Source organism: Polypterus senegalus, chromosome 1, assembly GCF_016835505.1.
Source record: "Polypterus senegalus isolate Bchr_013 chromosome 1, ASM1683550v1, whole genome shotgun sequence".
In the NCBI taxonomy this organism is placed as follows: Eukaryota; Metazoa; Chordata; class Cladistia; order Polypteriformes; family Polypteridae; genus Polypterus; species Polypterus senegalus.
The window spans coordinates 188,484,799-188,509,312 of record NC_053154.1 but is presented as its reverse complement, the minus strand read 5'-3'; the positions used below and the strand labels follow the sequence as shown (position 1 = coordinate 188,509,312).

The 24,514-nt window shown below is 41.5% G+C and overlaps 1 protein-coding gene across 1 annotated transcript; it reads right to left on the bottom strand.

Moving 5' to 3' along the window:
* Positions 1-88: 88 nt before the first annotated feature.
* rnpepl1 (arginyl aminopeptidase like 1) lies at positions 89-8,519 on the bottom strand. Its single transcript, XM_039764924.1, has 11 exons — positions 7,971-8,519; positions 6,287-6,427; positions 5,979-6,130; positions 5,783-5,899; positions 5,470-5,705; positions 5,269-5,382; positions 1,825-1,937; positions 1,626-1,734; positions 1,311-1,535; positions 1,086-1,225; positions 89-903 (listed from the first exon to the last, which is right to left on the bottom strand). Exons 1-11 carry the CDS (start codon positions 8,385-8,387, stop codon positions 667-669), a joined length of 2,001 nt encoding a protein of 666 aa, XP_039620858.1. The 5' UTR covers positions 8,388-8,519; the 3' UTR covers positions 89-666.
* Between the last annotated feature and the right edge of the window lie 15,995 nt (positions 8,520-24,514).

Here is a 24,514-nt window from a genome sequence, read left to right as displayed (position 1 = left end):
AACTGAACCCCATGATCCTGCACGCAGACACTGTACATTATCTTCAGATGAAATAAGCATTACATTCTACTCAACAATAAATCACACATTTTGGAAGGAAAAACTGAAAATTTATTTAAATATTACAAAACTTGAAAATGCTGGCAACACAGACCCATCAAAGGGGCCTACCAGCTGTAGCAACCATGAAGAACCTCCAAACAATGGCACAGTACTGTAGCTTCTGCCTCTTAGCAAAAGAGTGCCCAGATGATCAGTGAGGGGAACGGGGAGAGAACGTTTATGGAGCCAATGTGATTATTTTCTAGTAACCAATGAAGAAGAAAAAAAAAACTTTTTTTTTTTTTTTTAAAATCAACATATCCTTCATTTTAATGGCTCTCACTCCTCACTCACAAAACATTTCCTCAGGTAATGCAAATTTGTAGCCTACAGGCCTTGCTGCAAATCTTGTTTCGTGGCTACAGGTCTACTGTAGCTTTGTCTCCCTGAGAGGACATATCTAAAAGGCACTTTATTGCTGGACTCATTTTTTCCCAGACTCAGGCTAAAATTGGTGTCAAAACCCAAGACAACACTTAAAGAGTTGCCACTAAAAGCCGTCTGAAAACTGGTCACTGTGTGCCTAATTCAGTGATTTCTCAGTTCAACGATCCAAGGCACTGGTCATGCTGACACATTGACGTCTCGAAGCGCTACTGTTCCAGTGGTGTCCGTTGCTCGTTCGTCTCCCACAGGAGTGCTACCAAGTGGACCCACGCACTGTGACAAGATCTGCTGAAGTGTCTTTCGCAAGTTTGCATGCATACGACTCTGGGATTGGCAGAAAACATCCACTGCAATGGATTTTAGGGAGCTGCTACAAAGATCCTCATACAGGGGGACAGTGTACATTCTGGAGGTCTGCAGAGAGGAAAAAAAATTGAGTATCACTGGAGATAACAGACTGCTTGAAACAGTGGCCAGTTTACCACACAGCTCTCAAACACAATTAGAAAAAGCTCATCTATTTAGTGTTTTATTAGACAAGTTAGCTAAACAATCCTGGGTTTAGTCAAGATTGAGACAGTCAAAATGATACTCACATGGTCTTCCAGAAACCGGCGCACTTTGTGAAGTTCAGGGAAGTAGCCACTCCTGACCACCAACTGCAGCCAGCGAATCCTAACTTCTGCGTTTGAGTCCAGCAGTGGCGAATAGCAGCGAGCAAGTCGGCTCATGACCTCTGAAAGGAACGGGACAAAGGAATTAGTGCGCAGCACAAGAATAGTCAGAATTAGCACAGTGAACAGACATACCCAGGAACATACCATGAGACAGGGGGCAACGATCCAACAGCTTATCTAGGAATAGCACCATCTGGAAGGTCTGCCACTGTGCTAGGTTATGCAAAGTAATTGTAGGTAGGTCTAGAGTACCAGCAGTCCACAGTTGGCACAGTGTTTCAACAGGCTCTGTCAGGCTGTTGCCCTGGGACAAGTCTGGCTCGGATGGGGGTGGCCCACAAGCACTAAGCCAGCGCTCAAACTCCAAACCTGTAGTATAGCATGTAAAAGACAGCATGGTCAATAGACCGGAAAATGCACACTTGCCATGGTGAGAGTATCAGAAAGAATGTAACTCACCTTCACGGTCAGCAACACTGTTGTCCTGCAGCTCAGGAAAGAAGCACAAGTAGTAGTCTAGGAGGTCCTGGGCCACCACACTACAAAAACAGAAGCGCTCAATGTAGGCCTGTAGGGAAAATGGAGCACAGTTTAAGGGGACTGCTAAAAAAGAATAATGGAACAGAAGAGTGAGGACACTCATATGGACGAGACTAACCCTAAGGAAGTCATCGAAACGTTGAGGGTCACCACACAGCTCAGCTAAGTAGGAAATGAAGCAGAAGCCCTTCTCGTAGGTGAAGAGATTCATGAGGCTGCTGGGATTCACTCCTGGAAAGTAAAAAAAAAAAAAAAGATTGATAATCAAAACAAATGCCCAAAATCAAAGCCAAATGGAAAACATGAAAAGTAGAGTAACACTGTGTACTTCAGAGCAGAAAGAAACCCAGTGACTGCCTAACTTGACCCAATTTTTTTTTTTTACGCTATTAGAAACCACATACATACTTTCTTTTCATATAGCAGACAAGTACTTCACAATTCATATGAAATCAATATTATAAAATGTACTAAAACTCACAGTTTATTTAGAGCAACTCTAAATACAAATTAAACAAATGTATAAGACGGGAAATCTTGTTTAGCATGGTGAAGCTTCAACAAAGCTCCATTGTGATTTGTTAGTGCCGTCTGTATTTTATTATGGCTTTTAATGACGGAATATAATTGGGAGTGCTGCCACACTAGTGTTTGTGAATTGCAACTCTGAATGGATCACTTACATCAGACTACATTGATTTTTTTTACCCCTTGTTATGGATAGGAACAGGAAACAAATGCACTTCTTGAAGCCTGCTAAACCTTAACTAATTCACATTTCAGCTTTGACTAGATACTGCAGACGTTGAAACTACCACAGAATTAACACGATTAATCACAGTTCTGGTGTTCACACTCCTCTTTGAGTGTCTCTAGCATTCAGACACCAAGACCCATCTTTAGACATTCACAAGCACTCTTTCCTTTGTGGCTCTGCACAGGTAGCACCATCCACAGTTTACTTCCATCAGAAAGTCAGCATGATGTTCACATCTTTCTATAGCACTCTAAGCATATCAGTAAAAATCAGTGCTACACACCCATACATGGTGTGGACCATCAAATCTATATGTGTGTGTGTGTATACGCAAGCGTATTTGCTGGCGAGTGCAATTAAAGAATTTCTTGTGTCTCAAAGTGTTCTACACAATTACATGCACTCCCACGTGCATACACACTTCTAGTGGCAAAGGTAGGGACATTTTCAGAGTTTTCACCACACATATCCCCTACTAGTCAGTAAAATCTTTTCCTGATAACCAAACCATTTTGTTATTTTGAAGCCTTAGACTAAAATCTTTTGACTCCTCCCCCCCGACCCCCCCCCCAATCAAGTGACACTGTATACCCCAGAATGACCAACAAAAATTTTTGCATACATGTTAAAACTAAAACCTGAAATATCACACGTATTCAGACCCTTTGCTTTGATACTTGAAATTTATCTTGCGTGCATTCCATTCTACTGATAGTCATTGAGATGTTGCTACACCTTGTTTGGAGTTCACCTGTGGTCAATTCAACTGACTACACTTAACTGCGACAGGCAGGTACCTGTCTATATAAGAAGCTGTAGTGGACAATGTGCATCAGGTCCAAAAAACAAGCCATGAGGTCAAAGGGTGGGATTAGAGATTGGACTGTGTTGAGGGACAGATCTGGGGAAGGCAACAAAAAACATTCTGAAGCATCAAAGGTTCTCAAGAGCACAAAAGCTTCCATAATTCTTAAACTGAAGAAGTTTGGAACAGTAATGGCTCTTCTTAGAGCTGACTGCTCAGCCAAGCAGAACAACCAGAGGAGAAGGGCCTTGGTAAGAAAGGTTACCAAGAACCCAATGGTCTCTGTTTTAAATCAAGAGAACCTGTGTGGAGATTGAAGAAACTTCCAGAAGGACAAGCACTACTGCAAAACTTCACTAATGTGGACTTTATGGGAGAACAGCCAGACAGAAACTTCTCCTCAGTTTATATATTAAAAAAAAATGGAAGCCCACTTGGAGTCAACAAAATGGCAACTGGTCTGAAGAAACCAAGACTGAATATGTTTGGCCTTAGTCCTAAGTGTAATGTCTGTATTCTGCCCTCTATACAACATCATTCTAACAATGAAGCATGGTTGTGTCAGCATCATGCTGTTGAGTTTTGTTTTTTTTTTTTTTTTAGCAGAAGAGACTGAAGAGTAGTTAGGGTTGAGGGAAAGCTGAATTGAGCAAAGTACAGAGATACCCTTAATGATAACCTGGTCCAAACCACTTTGCACCTCAGACTGGATGGAAGGTTCACCTTCCAACAGGACAGTGACCCTAAACAGAAAGGAAAAGCAACACAAGAGTGACTTAGGGAAACTCTGTGAATACCCCTAAGTGGCTCAGCCAGAGTCTGGATTGAATCCCAACCAAGCACATGGAAAGATCTGAAAACAGCTGTCCACAGATGGTCTCCATCCGACCCACAGAGCTTCAGTGGATCTACAGAGCTTCAGTGGATCTACAGAGACGTATGGCAGTAAATCCCTACACTCATGTGAGGGAAATGCATTGTGTCATACCCAAGACAACTCCAGTCCATAATCTTTGTGAAAGGTCCTTCAGCAAAGCACGGAGTAAAGGGTCTGAAAACTTGTATCAAGGTCACAGTTCAGTTTTTTTTAGTTCTAATAAATTTGCAAAAATGTCTAAAATCCTCTTCTCACTATGTCATTCTGGGCTGTTAACTGTTGCTTGATGAAAGGAAAATTAGTTTAAAAGATTTTAGCATACTGCTGCAATATAATAAAATGTGAAAAAAGGTAAAGGAGTCTTGAATATTTCTGAGTGCACTGTACCCAACTGACAAACCCTTGTGAGTCGTGAGTCGTGAAATTCCAATCCACCCTATTACAATTACACACAACACATAGTCTAGCTGGGAGCATCAACATCTCGGTTTCCATTATGTGTCAGTGACTCACACACCTCTGATATAATGCGACACTCAATAACTGCATTTCCTTCTATTATCTAATGCATTTAAATTCAATTAAATGTTAAAGTGCCGGAGCCTAGAGCAGCAACACTGAGCACAAGGCAGGAATCAACTGTTGATGAGCCTCCAGTCCATCACAAGGTAAAATGCACAGAAACTGAGGCAATTTAAAGCCATAACTTAACCTAACAGGCATCCACGTGGTACGTGGGAGGAAAATCAGAGTACCTATTACTGCACCAGACACACCTATTACAAGTCAGTGCAATCCTGCCTCCTGACATTTCACTTACAGTATGAATCAGCCTTTAACACACACAGCCCTACTTACAAGTCTATACTAACAACCTCCCATGATTTGCAACATTCTTACCATGGTTTTCATTATACTTTTACGATAAACTATCATATATGAATGTCCTCAACTTCAGAAACTGATAGATTGTTCTTGTTGGTGCAACTGAGTAAATTTTTGAGCTATGATATTTAAGCTTGGAATTTATTGTTTGATATGAAAAACAACACAGTGTTTCACTCAGGTCCACCACTGCTTATCATTGAGCCAAATTCCCACCCAAACCAAATCAGAATCACACCTGACTCAAACTTTACTTGCAGCTTGCTCACTGGGTTGTTTTCTCCCAGCAGCCTCATTTGCCGGTGTAGGGCATCCAGTCGGAAGGCAGTCTCCAGACAGGTGAAAGCAGCTCCTGCAGGATGACAGGACACAGTAAACCAAATAGGCATACAGTGTTGCGTGTGGCCATCGACTGACCAAAGATCTACCACCTGCTCACCAAATGCCTCAGTGGTGATGCGTCTCTGTGCATATGTCGCCAGCCCCTCACTCAGCCACATCTCCTCCCAGGTGGCATTGGTCACTGCATTGCCAAACCAGCTGTGGGCAATCTCGTGGATGAGATCCACCACTAGAAAGTCACTACTGTCCAGAATGGAAGAGATGATGAATGTCAAACAGGGATTCTCCATGGCGACGATGGGGAAAGAGGGTGGAAGGAACACAATGTCGTATCTGCAAGAAGGAAAGCTGGTTGTCAATGCTGCATGGACAAACTACTCAACTATAGCAGAACAGGATAGCACATTCACCTGCCCCATACATAGGGTCCAAAGAGTCTTTCGGCTGCACACAGCCAGCTCTCCACTTGTCCATTCAGCTTACTGACAGCCATATTCAGGATGCAGGGCTCTGCCCAAATACGACTCCTGCAATAAGTAAAGAGGTACAACATGAGAGTAAGGCCAGTGTTGCACAGAACTCGTACGCAAAAGGAAAAGCTGTTACCGTGGACCAATATCAGCTGGTATCAACTCTCCAGCCACCAGGGCTACGAGGTAGGCAGGAACTGGGTGTTCCATGTGGAACTGAAAGGCCTTATCCTGCTCACTGTATGCGCTACATGTAGCACTCATTAGGACCTGGACCCCCTCAGGCACCTAAGCCAAGAGGAGACAATTTCAAACAATAAAGTTTAGCATACATTGATGAGCATGCAAAGATCAGCAAAAGGAAACTCTCCCGCTCTCACACACACATACACACACATCATCATCACTATGTAGTTAGCAAGAGTCATCAGCGGCAATACTGACCGTGACCGTAGCCGAGTATGTGCTCTTCACAGCAGGTGTGTCAAAGCAGGGAAAGAAGGATCGGTTACATACAGAGTGGCCCTGAGTGAAGACAAAAGGCTTCAAGTTCCCACAGGTCAGCTCAGCATCCAGCCACCAGATCTAAAAGAGACACATTAAGAGGGACAGTTCAGTGTGGCCCATCTGCTAAAGACTTTACAAGTGCCCATTCAAACTCCTTCCTCAAACATAGGTATATGTCAGTCTAAATTATGCCCCCCCCAAAAAAAAAAAAAGCACCCCACACATTGACCATCGGAGGATAAACTGCATTAACTTAAAATACATAATCTTTCAAGGAGATGTTGGAATTACAGCCAGGATTGTGGCTGCCACATTATCACTAACCTTATACTGCTAGTCATCTGCATTACAAACCTTCTCAAATCTGTTTATTCAATTCAGGGGGGAGCTCAGGGGTCAAAGTTTGTTTCATAAGCACTGGGTACAAGGCAGAGGACACCACGTCATTACAGGATGCACTCACATACACAGATAATGACAAAGGACCAATTTGGTATTGTCAATAAATCTAATATGCAGGTCTTTGGGACGTTGAAGGAAACTCCTCACCAACAATTCAAGGAGAAAAAAAAACTGAAGGGGTTGGGGTTAGATGTGAGCTTTGAGTTAATCAGGGGACATCTTTGTGCACACCAAATTGCTCACTTTCATGTTCATGCATGACCTACTCCGTGTGGTCTACATGTTCTCCCCTGTGCTGGATTGGCATCTTGTTAGATTATGCATAGTTTACTTTTTGATTTCTGGAAAGTGGACTATATAAAATAATGACTGCTTGAGCCCATCTTGGGCTCGTTTGTGCCTTGCACTCATTAATGGCAGCATCAGGAAGCCATGAAAATGTATATTTAATAAAGGCTAAATTGTGTGTGTGTTTTTTCCCCTCATAAACATGTCAACTGAATTCAGTGTTACAAAACAGGGGTTGCTTAGCAGTTAGCTGCCTCATGGATCTAGCAAATGCCATGCCCATTCTGTGTGGAGTTTACTCAAAGTTATCCAGTGCTCACCCCCAAATCACTTATGGCTACCTTAACTGGCAATTCCAAGTGTTGTGTCTGAGTGAATGTGGGCCCTCCAACGCACTAGTGCCATATTTAGGGCTGGTACTGTTGGCGCCCGCCATCCTAAATTGGGTTAAGTGATTCTGAGAATGTTATGTTTATGTTATAAAATAAACAGTCTATTAACTATTGCCAAATAGTAGAAAACGACCATACAAGCCCAACAATTAAAAAGTAAACAAGATTTATTTCAATGAATAACCCGAGCAGTTAATTCATCAAGTTACGTCACCTGGAAAAAACTTAGAATGTCCACATGATTTTAAAAGGTCATCCATCACACCTCAGGACAAGAACTTTGAGGAAGAGATGAGTACTGCGAGACTAACAAAACAGGGCTGACAGCTAAAATGGTTGTAGCAACAACAACAACAACAGTCAAATCTACCACAGAAACAGGAATTGGGGTACATGAAAAGGCGCAGGGGAGACTATAAAAAGAACATAAAAGGAAAAAGAATAAAAGGAAAATGAAAGCAAAACTGAAATAGTGAGCGAGTTTTGTGTGAGGAGACAAGCACAACAACATTATGAGAAGCAACGGCAAAAACACTCACCGCCGGCGCATCCTTCGCCGTGTACAGGACGATTACTTCGAAGCCCCGGTGCGGCTCCTGAGCAGCTGCCGGCAGCGCGATGCTCAGCGCCGCCCCGTATTCGGTGAAGGGCTCGATACGGTAGGGCAGACCAGAGCACAGAGAGCCCTCGGGGAGACGGCAGTCTATCGAATGGATGAGAAGTGAAGGGTGCGTGTCCAGGACCAGCGTGGCGACTCCACAGGAAAGTGGGCAGAGGCGTAGGCTCAGACGGCCACGTACCTCCCTTTCGGGAAAGCTTAGTTGCAGCCTCAAGTCCAGGTGCCGCAGCGAGAAGCTCTCGAAGTTGGAGGCCGAAGCCACGTCCACCGGCGGCGGAGCGGCCCCGCACCTCCCCGGTGGGCAGCAGCAGAAGGTCGAATGCAGGGAGTCGGACATGTCCAACGAAAATAAGTACTACGTGAAATCCATGGGACTGGGGCCGGGAAGGCACGGCTATGTCACTACCCGCTCCGCGTTGCCTGCCCGATCCGACAAGTCGACCAAAAACAGGAAGCGAATGAGCTGCCGAAAACATGGCATTGGGCAGTAGGGGCGCCCGAGAGCCGATATGAAATGAAGCGAAAAGAAGCGAAGACGAAGTGGGGCGGGACCGGGAGAACACGGGGCGGGCGCAATGGGCAGGGCTATTCTGGAGCTGCTCACTAGGAGAGAGGTTACCGGAAAAGGAGGGGGCGGCGGGAACAAGTTGGGAACGAAGGCCGAGTTCGAGAAGAACAGGGCGGTGAAAAGTCCCAGGCAGAAAAGGCGATGGGTTTCTGTGATGTTACTGTGACAGGGTTAAGTTTACATGAATAATGGTTATAGCAGGACAAGCGAAGGGCATACACGTGGTATTTTGGAAGGATACATAAGTAGATGTAGGATGGACGTATGGACTTGCTAATGAAGAATATTCTCCAATGGACGAGAGCAAGTAAGAGGCAGTGATTCAAATGAAGAGAACTGCTATTGTCCATTTTTTTTTCCAGTTGTCTGAAAGAAAAACTCTGAATATTTTTATTCATTATTCTTCTGCCATTACAAAGTAATAAAGGATTTACATTCACAGGTTTATAACAGTTTTTAATTTTAGGATATGTTGTGGCAGACTGGAAATTTGAAAGAAGCCTGTGTAAACAAATTTATATCCCCTTGAAAACAAAGTTATTTTTCTTAGGTCAGTTTAGATTGGTAACTCTTTATTGATGAGTTTTGTTCCCAAATATGGAAAAAAAAAATAATTTATTTGTTACTTACCTCATTTTCTTTCTAGTGATGTTTGAAAAAAAGTTTTAATCTAATGTTTTCAGGCAGAATGAAGAGAAAAAAAGATTCTGATATAATATAAGCCAATGGAGGACCAATGCTGTGTAACAGCAAATAATGTGAAAAACTTTAACTGAAGAAAAAAAATAAAAACAAAAACTCACATTTGACTTGTTGAATAATCCATGTATTGGTAATGTGCAACACTTGTGCATTTTTGCTAAAATATTGTTAAATATGTACTACAGTAAAAATTAGCACACATCATTACAGCATTGGTCACCACTTGCTTGTATAACCGCATAAACTTTTTTCTCTCCATTCTGCAAGAAAACATGAGATTAAAACATTTCCACAGCCAACACTAGAAAGTACTTGGGGTAAGTAATATATAAAAAATATAATTTTTAGGTTCAAGGATTACTTTCAACCTGCTTAATCCACATCATGATCATCTGGGCATGGTGCATATCCCAGCAGCGCTAGGTGCAAGTGAGCACCAACCCTGGATGGGGCGCCAGTTCAACACTGGGCATATCACTTCACAAATGGACAGTCTAAAGTTTCCAACTACACTCTTAAAAATTCTGGTTCTTTAGTGGCACTTTATGGTTCTTTACTGTGTTGTGCAGTTGTTTGATGAACCTTTGCTTGACAAAGAACTATTTCATTCTGGGATGGATTCTTCATATATGAAGTTGATTCTTTGTGTGCTGGAAAATTTTTAATATGTAGAAGGAAAAAAAATTGAAATCTTTAATATGTGGTAAGCTATCTAGCAAGACACTAACCGATTAAGATGTATGCAGTGAGAGTCCTTTTAAAATCATTACCCCACTGGTATTTCACAAATCTGTTAACATCTGTTCATGGTTATTTACTGTATGGAGTCTGTTACAGATCTAAATAAATAAAGATTTGTTTTAGAACCTTTGTGTGGATGTGTCTAACTGGAACCAAACATTGTTACCCTATGTCATCACTCTGAAGAACTGCTCTGGCACCTTCAGGTTTTAATAGAGTAGGCCAAGTTGCAAATACTGTGTTTAATGCATGAGAGGATACCAAGAGAAACCCTTACACAGGTATAGAGGGACCATGCCTAACTCTTCAAAGGCAGAATCTAGGCATAGGATTTGAAAAAAAAATGAAAGAAATACTTTGAAAACACATCCGATCTCAATTGGAAAAAAAGCACGCTGGTTATCTATACTGCTATGGACTGGGTAATGTGTTAGGAACGAAAAGATGCCACATCTTTGATGGAAATGAAAATTATCAACCTACAGAGGGCTGAAGTCAAAGACACCCCGAAAATCAAAGAGAAAAAATAATGCAGCAGGCTAGTCCAGTTTGCCGAAATTTCATTTCAGCAACTCAGAATCGTACTCAGTAGTTTGTATAGCCCCCCATGTGCTTGTATGCGTGTCTGACAACATCGAGGCATGCTCCTAATGAGACGACGGATTTTGTCCTGGGGGATGTCCTCTTTGCCCAAAGGAGCAGATACTGTTCCTGCTGATGGGTTAAGGACCTTCTACAGCCCTGTCCAGCTCTCCTAGAGTAACTGCCTGTCTCTGTCTCATGCCTTTCAGACTGTGCTGGGAGACACAGCAAACCTTCTGGCAATGACACACATTGATGTGCCATCCTGAAGAAGCTGGACTACCTGTGCAACCTCTGTAGGGTCCAGGTATCACCTCATGCTACCAGTAGTGACACTGACTGTAGCCAAATGCAAAACTAGTGAAGAAACAGTCAGAAAAGATGAGGAGGGAAAAATGTCAATTGCTCCACCTGTTAAACCATTCCTGTTTTGGGGGTCATCTCATTGTTGCCCCTCTAGTGTACCTGTTGGTAATTTCATTAACACCAAAGGAGCTGAAACTGATTAGCCCAGAAGTTTCATTGACGTGATGCTGTACTCTGATTGAAAAGTGTTCCTTTAATTTTTTTGAGCAGTTTGCATATATATATATATATATATATATATATATATATATGGTTCCTGCCTTGTGCCCTGTGTTGGCTGGGATTGGCTCCAGCAGACCCCGTGACCCTGTATTCGGATTCAGCGGGTTAGAAAATGGATGGATGGATGGATATATGCAGTAGGTGCATATATATATATATATATATATATATATATATATATATATATATATGTGTGTGTTTGTGTATATATGTAAATACACTCACCTAAAGGATTATTAGGAACACCATACTAATACGGTGTTTGACCCCCTTTCTCCTTCAGAACTGCCTTAATTCTACGTGGCATTGATTCAACAAGGTGCTGAAAGCATTCTTTAGAAATGTTGGCCCATATTGATAGGATAGCATCTTGCAGTTGATGGAGATTTGTGGGATGCACATCCAGGGCATGAAGCTCCCGTTTCACCACATCCCAAAGATGCTCTATTGGGTTGAGATCTGGTGACTGTGGGGGCCATTTTAGTACAGTGAAATCATTGTCATGTTCAAGAAACCAATTTGAAATGATTCGAGCTTTGTGACATGGTGCATGATCCTGCTGGAAGTAGCCATCAGAGGATGGGTACATGGTAGTCATGAAGGGATGGACATGGTCAGAAACAATGCTCAGGTAGCCCGTGGCATTTAAACGATGCCCAATTGGCACTAAGGGGCCTAAAGTGTGCCAAGAAAACATCCCCCACACCATTACACCACCACCACCACCAGCCTGCACAGTGGTAACAAGGCATTATGGATCCATGTTCTCATTCTGTTTACGCCAAATTCTGACCATTTGAATGTCTCAACAGAAATCGAGACTCATCAGACCAGGCAACATTTTTCCAGTCTTCAGCTGTCCAATTTTGGTGAGCTCGTGCAAATTGTAGCCTCTTTTTCCTATTTGTAGTGGAGATGAGTGGTACCCGGTGGGGTCTTCTACTGTTGTAGCCCATCCGCCTCAAGGTTGTGCGTGTTGTGGCTTCACAAATGCTTTGCTGCATACCTCGGTTGTAACGAGTGGTTATTTCAGTCAAAGTTGCTCTTCTATCAGCTTGAATCAGTCGGCCCATTCTCCTCTGACCTCTAGCATCAACAAGGCATTTTCGCCCACAGGACTTCCGCATACTGGATGTTTTCCCTTTTCACACCATTCTTTGTAAACCCTAGAAATGGTTGTGCGTGAAAATCCCAGTAACTGAGCAGATTGTGAAATACTCAGACCGGCCCGTCTGGCACCAACAACCATGCCACGCTCAAAATTGCTTAAATCACCTTTCTTTCCCATTCTGACATTCAGTTTGGAGTTCAAGAGATTGTCTTGACCAGGACCACACCCCTAAATACATTGAAGCAACTGCCATGTGATTGGTTGATTAGATAATGGCATTAATGAGAAATTGAACAGGAGTTCCTAATAATCCTTTAGGTGAGTGTATATATATAAGGAAGTGAGGGGGATTTTCACTAAGAAAAGAAAATGCATTTATTCTTTTCAAGCTTATATTGAGAAAGTTACAGGCAATAAGATTGCATAAGTTCAGCATTTGTTTCTTTTTTATTATGTGGTCATTTGTGGAAGTTCATTCATTGAGCAACCAATGTAAAGCTCTAGCATTGTTCACAGATAGCAGGAAACAAAATCAGAGACGTGTATAATCTGCTGACTATCAGGCATGTTCTGTGTCATTAACAAATGGAAGGTGAATTAGTGTACCCAATCCCAAGTTTCCGTCGAGTCATCCTACAGTCGGCAACTTGTCAAGACTGAAACTCTGTAAGGCAATAACCAGTTTGTAAGTGCTACAAAGCCCAGTGTCTGAGTTACGAAACCATTTTTAACATTTTATAGAAGCTAGTGTGTCATAAATCTGTTATTTTTTTTGGTGTAAATGCCACACATCTCCCCATGGACAGTACTGACACAGGCTGTGATGATGGTGCCAGTCTCAAGCAAAGAGTGCCAGGAGAGGAGAGACATTTATGGGAGCACAAAAAATGGACAGACCAAAGTTATTGGAGGAAAACTTGTTGTTTCATTCTATCAGTGACTCAAGAGAATGCTTTCTCTGGGCAAAAACCACAATGACTGCACTAAATGTTTGTGCTAGTAGGAATTACTATTGAGAAATCTGGATAGAGATGGCTAACTTGACACTGTCCACAGTGGTGTATTCAGAGGGAGTTAGTAAAAACCTTACAACTTGGATTTTTGGCAAATTTGAATGTGTTTATAATGTGATTTGTGACCTTGAAAAGGTAATAGTGAATAAATGTAACAATCAAGATAGCTTTTCTATATTTAGTTTTATTTTTTTTAATACATTCTTACTATATGAGCTCCTCTTTTCTATAAAATTAGAAATACACCTTATGGTGCTTTCAGATGATATCTTTCTAAAGCAGTGTTTTGAATTTTTTTTTCAAAGCAAAATATAGTTGAATATGATTATTTGGTTGGTATCTTGAGATGCGGATCTCAGTGCCAGTTGCAGCATATGAAGGAACTGTGTCCCATGTTAACAAGAGTGCCCTTCTGTCTGCCCTTGCCCATCCTATTTGACTCCATTTTCTATGCCCACGTGATCGAGTTCAGGGTAGCTAGGGCTTGAGCCTATCTTTAACAGCATCACATACAAAGCAGGAACCAACCCTTAGTGGAACACCGCAACTACTATAAAGTGTTTTTTTTCAATTCTCACATAAAAAAGATATACTCTCTTTAACACAAATGGAAAGAAACTTATAAGAATTAAAAAACAAAAACAAACAACACTGCCGTTATAACCCTATTAGATACAGTAAATGGATGCAGGAAAGTAATTTTACAAACTGTAGATGCACTAATAGATGGTTGGGCATCCCCATTGGGTTTGAGTGTAACACCCTGCCCAGCAGGGAGACCATGATTGAAGGATCACCTGGATGGAGAAGAATCCTGGCTGAGATGGTTCCCAGTTCCATTCCCAGTCGGGGAAAGGGAATAATGGATGGACTGAGGGAGGTTACATATTGGGGCCAATTCATCCCCCACATGTCCCCTTCAAAGTACTCCCAGTTTGGACACTTGTGGGGATGCCTGGGACTTGTTCAGGAGGGCAGCCCTAAGTGCTGTCACCTGGAGAAATGCTCAGTGCTTTACTAAGCTTCCATATTGGCCAGAAGTGCTTACATGGCGTACTGCAATGACAGCAGAAGTACCAGAAAAGGAGGCAGAGGACGTAGGAGAGCACTCACTGGGCAGATGTGAGAAGGAGAAAAAGAGAAAAAGAAGAGTTGTTATTGTCTGATGTGTAGATGGAATAAACATTTAAAGGTATAAAACCCCCTGAATTTAAATGGAGGGCTGTTGTGTTTGGGATTTAGAGTGTTGTTATGCCCCCTACTGGTCACACAAACATAAAGGACTTTCCAGCTTAGGAGTAGAAAACATACAAAATGTATTAGATCAGGAGTATTTGTAATCATACCAATGAATCTGACATGACAGGCACTAAAAATCTATGGATGTATAAATATATTTGAGAAGTCTAAAAATCTTTGGACTCTTCAGTGGATATTATAAAGATGGGACAGAAATGGGACAAGGAAAGAACAGCAGTAGTTGTATTGTCACTTGCACAGAGTACGGGCAAATTCTTGCTTGCTTGTCTAACCAACATGCAACATTCTACCACTCCTTGCTCCCATGATAAATGAGAATGCTTTAAAATGCATTATTTTATTTAATATCCATCCATCCATTATCCAAACCTGCTATATCCTAACTAGTCTGCTGGAGCCAATCCCAGCCAGCACAGGGCACAAGGCAGGAAACAAACCCCGGGCAGGGCGCCAGCCCACTGCAGGGCATGCACACACACACACACACTAGGGACAATTTAGGATCGCCAATGCACCTAACCTTCATGTAGAACAAGCAAAATCTTAACTAGTGAATGTATGAATTTACATTCATTTAAAGAAATGGAAAAGGTATTACAAGATGAGGACATTTAATATGTCTGCAGGGCTGCACTGTTAAGACAGAAGAGAAGATTTAATGATTACTGGATGACCAGAAGTAGATCAAAGTGCACACTATACAAAGGTGACATTAGGAAGACAACAAAGCATGTATAAAAACAGTTTTTCTAAAGTAATAGTCTGAATTAAACCAAGATGAAAGTAACCATTAAGTGGAAAATGGACAGATTGGGTAAATGTAGAACCATGAAAAACTCCTCACGTCTTCCTTTCCCTGGACCTTTCTGCTTCCTCCCTCTCTTTCCAGCCAAGACTGTTTTCAATTATGGGGTTTATAGGGTCATTATTGTTACAGCATGTAACACATTGCCATGCTTAAGAAGTATAACGACTTTACCTGGAAAGCTCTGTCTTCATTACCTGACAAACTCCAGAATGCACTTTAGGAGAAGTATAGTACCTTCAGAAAGTATTCCGACCCCTTTGCTTTTTACTTCTTTTCATGTTGCAGCTTTATGCTTGAATCATTTAAATTCATGGCAACATCCAATACTCCAGAATAAAAAAAAAAGAGAGAATAGGATTTTGGAAATATTTGCATATTTATTAAAAATAAAAAACTGAAATATCACATTGACATAAATATTCAGACCCTTTGCTGTGACACTTGAAATCTGGCTTTTGTGCATTGCTTTCTTTTGATTCTCATTAAGAGGTCTCTACACCTTTTTTGAAGTTTACCTGTGGTAATTTTCTCAGTACATAGCTGGAGCCCCTTTGGCAGAGATCACAGAGATCTTCTTGGGTATGATCCAATGAGCTTTACACACTTGGATTTCGGAATTATCTGCCATTCATCTTGGCAGATCCTCTCAAGCTTTGTGAGGAAGGAAGGCGACCATGAATGGACAATTGTTTTCAGGTGTTTCCAGAGATGTTTGATTGGGGTCAAGTATGGACTCTGGCTAGACCACTAAAGTACCTTCACAGAGTTCACCCGGAGCCAATCCAGTGTTGTCTTTGCTTTGTGCATACGAGCAATAAGGTCTGTTGGAAAGTGAATCTTTGGTTCACTCTGTGGTCTATTGTTCTCAGAAGGTTTTCATTTAAGGATACCTCTGTACTCTGTAGTCTGCTCTGCTCAGCTTTCCTTCAACCCATATCCGGTCTCCAGGTTCCTGCACTTGAAAAACACCTCCACAGTCTGATGCTGCCACCACCATGCTTCACTACTGCAGTGATGCTGCACAGTTGATGAGCGGTGTCTAGTTCCCTTTAGACTTGCTACTAATCTTGGTTTCACCACTCCAGAAAATCTTGTTTCTCATAGTCCTTTAGGTGCCTTTTTGCAGATTCTAAGCAGGCTTCCATATGTCCCAAGAGTGTGCTTGGTGAATGTTTGTGTGTGTGTGTGACCTGCGGTGGGTTGGCACCCTGCCCGGGGTCTGTTCCTGCCTTGCACCCTGTGCTGGCTGGTATTGGCTCCAGCAGACCCCCGTGACCCGGTGTTAGGATATAGCGGGCTGGACGATGACTGACTGACTGACTTCCATATATCTTTCACTAAGAAGAGGCTTCTGCCTAGCCACACGGTCATAAAGTCCAGATTAATGGAGTGTTGCAGTTTCCTATTGGTTAAGGACATTGATTCATTTCCCAGAGGCTTAGATATATGGCTGGAGCTTCATTTTCTTTCATTGTTCATTTTTCTAGTGTGATGGTTTAAGGTATCTGAAGTTAACCAATGAGAAAAGGTCGCCCAAAGGCTTTTCATTTGAAGTCCCCTGTGTACTGTTCTGGGAAGCTCTAGGAGCTCTGCAACTTAGCCTCTACTCATTGTATCTCTGGCCTTGGTGGACCAGATTCTAGGCTTCGTATTGGCTGAGGGCCTTAACTCATTTTCATATAGTTAGATATATGGCTGGACCTTCGTCTTCATCCATTGTTCATCTGTCTTGCATGATATGTCTCCACACATGTTCGAGGTCGAGTTCTTGGTCACTCTCTCTTATTAAGGCTCATCTCTCATGATTTTGGACAGGTGACCAGCTCTAGGAAGAGTCGGGGTATTTAAAAAATTCTTGCTTCTAAGAATTATGGGGGCAATTGTGCTCTTAGGACCCTTCAAAGATGTAAAATGTTTTTGAAGCCTTCTGCAGATGTGTATTTTAACACAGTCCCATCTCTAAGCCCTGCAGGCAATTCCTTTGACCCCATGACTTGTTTTTTTGACCTGATGCATATTGTCCACTGCAGCTTCTTATATAGACAGGTACCTGCCTGTCCCAGTCACATGCAGTCAAATGAATTGACCACAGGTGAACTCCAAACAAGGGGTAGAAACATCTCAGTGACAACCAAAGGAACGGGAGGCACCCGAGACAAATTTCACATATCATAGGAAAGGGTCTGAAAACATTGTGATATATATTTTATTTAATAAATTTGCAAATATTTCTAAAATCTTCTTTTCAATTTTTCATTCTGTATTGCTTGATGAGGAAAGAAAAAGTGAATTAAAATGATTTTAGCCCAAGGCTGCAAGATATCAAAATGTGAAAAAAGTGAAGGGGTCTACATGCTTTCTGAATCCACTTATTAAGTTTCATTCAAATGTGGCCAATGTGAAGTTACAGATATAAACATACGCTCGTTTTCTCTTCCACAGACGCCATTATTTTTTTGAAGTAGAGTAACCAGAACTGCACACAGTACTCCAGCCTCTGGTATTAAATGGTCAGAGTGAAGTTCTGTTTAGTTGTCATATAATGAGTTTTAGCCTCTTGTCAGAAATCCCCAGTCCCCTGCTATTAGAGTCATCTACTAATGGAGAGGTCTGCTCCACTAGTTCAGATCTGCAGTCCTGCATACAGCTTGTATGAGGTTGGGTGGATGCTGGCCAAGTGTTTTTGTTAACACGTTTTTTTTAATCAATGTGTGGCTGTGATTTATTATATCCTAGTGCCTTTTTCCTGACTTTCTCCTGGGTGTTCTTACATTGTCGTATTGCAATGTGTCACAAGAACGACACAAAAACATTTGAAAGGTTTGGGGCAGCAACCCATATAATATTCCTTGGCTGCAAATAGGAAATGATGATGTGGAGGTAAGATGGCGGCTTTAAAGGCCAGTGGAGAAAGTGGCATCATCGGGGTGGCGGAACTGGAAGTGACAATGTCGGGACCGGAAGTGCCATCATCGCTAATATACCCGAACTGGGCATATTAGTCATCAGAGGAGCTGGAACCAGGCGGGACTTCCTAAAAATGGTCTGCAAGGGATTGAGAAAGACACTTAGTGCACCTCGCTACTCCCTGGTCTGGTATGGTATTACTATCACTCAGACCATTTAGCTGTCACCTGCTCACACGTGTGTGACAAGTGGTTCAATGCTGATTTGAACTACTGTACTCTCTATCAGCACATATTTATTTAACAAAAACTAGGGGGCTCTGCCCCATGCTCGCTTCGCTCATCAACCCCCAGGCGGGCGCTAAGTGCTAGCCACTTGGCGTATGTGCTGCTTACATATGGGGAAGTGGATGTACAATTTAAACAGATTGTTATTTTCATGGGATTTGTTACATATACATAATAGAACTATTTTACATTACAGCGAGTGACTAACCATAGTAAAAAATAGTAAAACATAATATATTGAAAGAAAATTGTTTCACGTTGTGTTAGAGGTATTCGTTGCGTTATTCGTTTTCATTTTGTTTGGCTTTGAAATTAACACGCAAATACTTTTTAGACTTGTACTTTTACTGTAAAACTTCGGTAAAAACAATTTTTGGAATTAACTTTTCGTCAATATCGCATTGAATTTTGTGTGTTTCTGTGTTTGGAGTTACATCTTGACAATACAATATATAACTGCCCATGAGTGTATGTCATTTCTTTCTCTCTAATAAATAAACTGACTTCTTTGAATGTTTGTCCCTGTGATTTGTTAATTGTTATAGCAAAAGCTATTCTATTGGGAAACTAAACATTTTAATACGAATAGCATATCAAGATCTCCTTTAGTGTCTAATGTTTTCCACAGAAGATGTACTACATTACCTTTCTTGTCGCCTGTTAAAATTTTACATGTCAGAATTGTTCGACCAATTTTGAATTGAACTAATCTTGTCCTATTGTATAGCCCATCACTCAGACATAAATTACGCAATATTATTACGATACATCTTTCTTTCAACAGTAAGTCAGCCTGTGGAAGACCGGACGGTATTAGCAGTAGTAGAAATTCTACGGAATATTGTAAGTTGATGTTTTCATCTTCCACACAATCACCACCAGCTGTTTCAGCATAGTTTATTGATACGCATTTAACCAATTTGCCGTGTAACTGATCGACAATTTTCATGTTAATTCATTTCACTTGATCGTTTCTCGGTGATAGGATTGCCTGTGTACTCATTTCTTCTGTTGATAACCCTGTGGGATGAAATTCTTCATTAAGATTTGCACATAATAAGTCTTCTTTTATTGGGAACTTAAAATGAGGAAAGCGTAAAGATTTATAAGAGCTGAGAGCGCAGGAACTGTGTCTGCCAAAAGCATTCACATGAATGACAGGTGAGAGGACAGTGGGTGTGGGCCATTGACCGTACATGGTTGAGAGGAGGGCGGGACTTAAAAAAAATCTCTTGCCAATAGTCTCTTCTCACAGGACTTGAAAAAATCCCTTGGCAATAGTCTCGTCTCAAGATTTTCTTTTATAATAGATAGATTTGATCAGAAAACGGAAAAAAAACATCAAAGGAATAAAAGAAAGTGTTCTAGCGATCTATGAAAAATGTATATCAGACTTAGTCTACATGTTTCACTTTTGTATGGAAGGCCTAAAACTGAGTTCATTATAATAAGAAAATAGTTAAGAATCTTATAGGCCTTCATGTGTTGTTAGCCTTCAACTTTGCAGCATTGTTTACACTGATGGCGCAAAAAGGTTATGGGACAATACAGGGATGATAAACAACAGGAAAGAAAGAGGATAGAGAAATACTATTGTGTCAGAGTTAAAAAAAATATATATATATATATACTGTATTAAGGAAGCAATGTGCCTTTGAAAATAAACACAAACACATGGTGAAATGGAGACATTTACAAAAATTACAAAAAGAAACAAACTGCAAATAAGGAAGATATCTCAGCTTCCATAACCGATTTTCCTGGCAAGGCTCATGGTGAATAAAGGAAAAATGTTAAACTTTACTGCAACACAAGAGTATAAAAAATAAATAAATAAGTAAGTAATTGGCTTAAACATCTCCATCCTTTCACACGCATACGGAAAGCAGAACAGAGTTCCAGAAGCCCAAGAGGAGAATGTCAGACTGAACAAATGGGAAGGTCTCAATACAAAATGGCTAGTCGTTCTGTTCCTAATCCACTCCCATCCTGTAGTGTCACCCAGTTCTTTGCATCAAAATATAAATGCTATAAATGTACTCCTGTCTTCACCTGTCATGACGCCATTAGTAGTTTCCAGGAGTTCCTGATATATTTGGCATTTCTTATCTACTTCTCATTGCAGAGCTGCTTTGACGCTGTAAAAGTTTAAGGTTTTTTATTTTTTTTTAAAGAATAAACTGTTTTTTGTCAAGACCTGCCAAAACATCTTAGCAGGGTCTGGCTCTAGACTAAGTGATTCCAGCATTTTTTCCTTCAACCATTCCAGTTTCCTCTACTGAATTAAAGACAAGTTGTCTAAGCCCCACGTAGCACCCTCATTTTATTAAACCATTCCTCTGGAATGCTGTATTCCTTTTCCAGCTGAACCTGCATTCATGTTGGCTAAAAAGGTATCCTGTTGATATGTCAATGCGAAGGCCAATCCAAGTGCATTGTGGTAAATTCATGTTTTCTTGGTCGTAAGCAGTATTTCTGCCTCGGGTGGCAGAACACTTAGTGCTTACAACTCCAGACTGCTGAGTTTGACTCTCAGCCCAGATGCTGCATGCTCACTCCATGTCTCCCTCACCTTCCAAAAATGTGAGGTTTAGTTTAACTGTCAGTTCTAACCCCTCAGCAGAGCAGGATTGTCGGCCTCACAATATGGCAGGCCACAGAGGCTGCGGGTTTTCATTCCATGCCTACTTTTACAGATTCAGACTCCCAAACAATAACTCGATGCAAAGTAAACCAACAGGTGACTAGATAACTCAAGGGTCTCAGGCTCAGTTCATGGAGGGCTATCATTATTGCTGGAATAAATTTCTTAATTATAAGCCAATTCCAACTATTGATGAAAGCCGCCATTTAGGTGTAATTTCTAAGGCTTGCACAAGCTCTCATTATGACACACCAGTCATTTCCAAAACCATTGAGTCTTACTAACATGTTTTGTGGCCCAGCACAGATCAACATTTTTCAGAGCTTCCCTTTTTTCAAAACAGATATTGTCTGATGCGGGCGGCATGGTGGCGCAGTGGTAGCACTGCTGCCTCGCAGTTAGGAGACCTGGGTTTGCTTCCCAGGTCCTCCCTGCGTGGAGTTTGCATGTTCTCCCCGTGTCTGCGTGGGTTTCCTCCGGGCGCTCCGGTTTCCTCCCACGGTCCAAAGACATGCAGGTTAGGTGGATTGGCGATTCTAAATTGGCCCTAGTGTGTGCTTGGTGTGTGTGTTTGTGTCCTGCGGTGGGTTGGCACCCTGCCCAGGATTGGTTCCTGCCTTGTGCCCTGTGTTGGCTGGGATTGGCCCCAGCAGACCCCCATGACCCTGTATTCGGATTCAGCGGGTTAGAAAATGGATGGATGGATATTGTCTGATGCAGGGGTCACCAACTCCAGTCCTGGAGGACCACCGTGGCTGCAGGTTTTCATTCTAACCCTTTTCTTAATGAGTGGCCTGTTTTTGCTGATTAACTTCTTTTGAACTAATTTTAATTGACTTGTTCTTGAAGACTCAGACACCTCAATTGTTTCTTTTTCCGTAATTAGCAGCCAAACAATACCGAGATAGAAAATGAGCCAAAACGACTGGTGTCCATCATACAATATCTGAAAATAAATGAAGATAAAGGTCTCAGGAATGTCAATCTGCTCAGGACCCCAAAACATTTTAACAGGGCTCTTAGAAAAAAGAAAATCAACAATTTCAGAAATGTCTCTTAATGCGCCACGAGAGCAGCAGCAAGCCACGGAATTAAAGACCGGGTTTAATTAACAACAAGACTTGGCACCTCATTAAGCAGCTGGTTGGAGTGAAATTGGTTGGAGTTTGAGGCCCTCACTTAGTTGGACTTCTGTTGGCTCACTCACTTCACATTTCATTTCTGTTTGGGTGCCATTTAAGGAAACAAATTAAGCAATAAAGAGGAACAACGAAGAAATTCAGGGGAACAAATCTTAAAGCAATTAATTTAAAATTAATTCACAAAAAGTTCATTAGCAGCACAAACAGGGCACTCATTAAAAAAAGGGTTAGGATGAAAATCTGCAGCAACTGTGGTAATCCAGGACTGGATTTGGCGACCCCTGGTCTGATGGACACAGAGCTACAAATGGGATTAAGGGTCATCTCTTGGCTCACTTTATATCAAGTTACTGTTTGGCTGCTGGAAATAATTAAAAGATAACGTCTTGGATAGTAAGTCACTTAAAATGAAGCCCAACAAGCACAAGTAATTCAACAAACAAGGGGAAAATATGTCCAAGTAGCAGCAGTAAGAGGAGCAGAGTTTGACACCCGTGTTCAGTCCTGTGCCAGTGCGTTCCATCATATATCTTATTGTTTAATTAGCTGTCTTTTTTCTTTCTTTATTTTGCATTCATAAAAGTGCCCTATTATGGTTTACATTTAGAAGAAATTTCAGAAATTTAAAGTTTTGCCGTACCTTTGAACACTCAACTCTTCTTGTCTGTGAAGATTGCTGCCTTAAATATATCCAAATACTGGCACTAAGTGACATGGGGTGCAGATACAAATGACAGTGAAAGCTAAAGGGAGCAGCTCCTTCAATGTCGTGTCTACCTGTGGGCTACTTAGTAACACGCAAGACTTTACTCCGTGCTTCACAAGTTCAGTCCTGTGTACCACCATACGTGTAGAGAGGTTCATCCAAACCACCTTCTCCTCTTAACTGGACTCCTGTCTTCAGTAAGCACACTGTTATTCCATCTATCCATCATCCAACCCAACACAGGGTCATGGGGGTCTGCTGCAGCCAATCCTAGCCAACAAGCAAGGCGTTAAGAAATCCTAGGCAGGGTGCTAGCCCACCGCAGGGCTCACTCACACACACTGGGGACAAATTAGGATCGCCAATGCACCTAACCTGCATGTCTTTGGACTGTGGGAGGAAACCCACGCAGACATGTGGAGAACAAGTAAACTCCACAAAGGGAGGACCCAGGAAGTGAACCCAGGTCTCCTTACTGTGAGGCGGCAGCACTACCACTGCACCACCGTGTTGCCGTACACTGTTATTCCTCTTTTGTTTATTGATCACTCCCGAAATTACAAAATGGGTTTGCAAAAATGTTATTGTTAGGTAGCAAATATTTGTTGTATATATTTCATTTTCCTTGCTTTGTAAATTTTTCTTACTATTTAGCACACGAGTAAATGTAATTAGTAGTCGGTGTCATTTGCAGCTCAGTCTACACTAATTCTGAGCATTTGGATTCAATTAAGGAAGCAACCTCCACAGCAAAAGATCAAAAGTCAAAACACTAAGGTAAAGGAAAGTTAACATATAAAGCTTTGGCACAATTTCTTTTACATGCAAATACTAGCAAATTTTTGCAAAAGTAAAATAAACCAAAAAAGACTTTACAATTTAAACAATTAGTAGTAAGGCTGACCATTGATTTTTGAAACTGCTCAGAATGTAACAGTGCACCCACACTAGCAACCCGGGACTCAAGTTGAGAGCCCCTGCTGTCCTAGGCGGCTTTGTAGCACTGCATACAAGTCACATGCCATGGACTACTGTGCCCAGCCTTCTCCATTTAGGACATACTGCACGACCCAGGGCAGATCAATGTGAGCGGATCACAGAGTGACTTCTAATCACCCCCACTGCCTTTCACAAATATCTTTGCATTATGGGGCATTGTGCCTGAATAACCTGATAAATTGGCTGAAAGTTAAACATATAAATCGGGCAGATTATGCTTAAATCAAAATTAATTAATTGAATATTTTGTTTGATAAACTGCTGACCCTATATCTGGGTTGGATGGAGGAGGATGCAGATTTACTGTAATTGATGTAATTACACTCAGAAACACATTAAAGCAATCCCAGACAATCATTTAATCCACAAAGATCTGACTAAATTAATTGTGATACATTTAATTGGG

Bases quoted from the DNA above. Each gene is read 5' to 3' on its own strand.
- rnpepl1 (XM_039764924.1), bottom strand. From the start codon at position 8,387: ATGTCCGACTCCCTGCATTCGACCTTCTGCTGCTGCCCACCGGGGAGG. The intron at 5,706-5,782 runs GTGAATGTGCTA...TCCTTCTTGCAG, and splicing joins GGACCCTATGTATGGGGCAG to ATACGACATTGTGTTCCTTC. The intron at 1,226-1,310 runs GTATGTTCCTGG...CGTTCCTTTCAG, and splicing joins TCGTTGCCCCCTGTCTCATG to AGGTCATGAGCCGACTTGCT.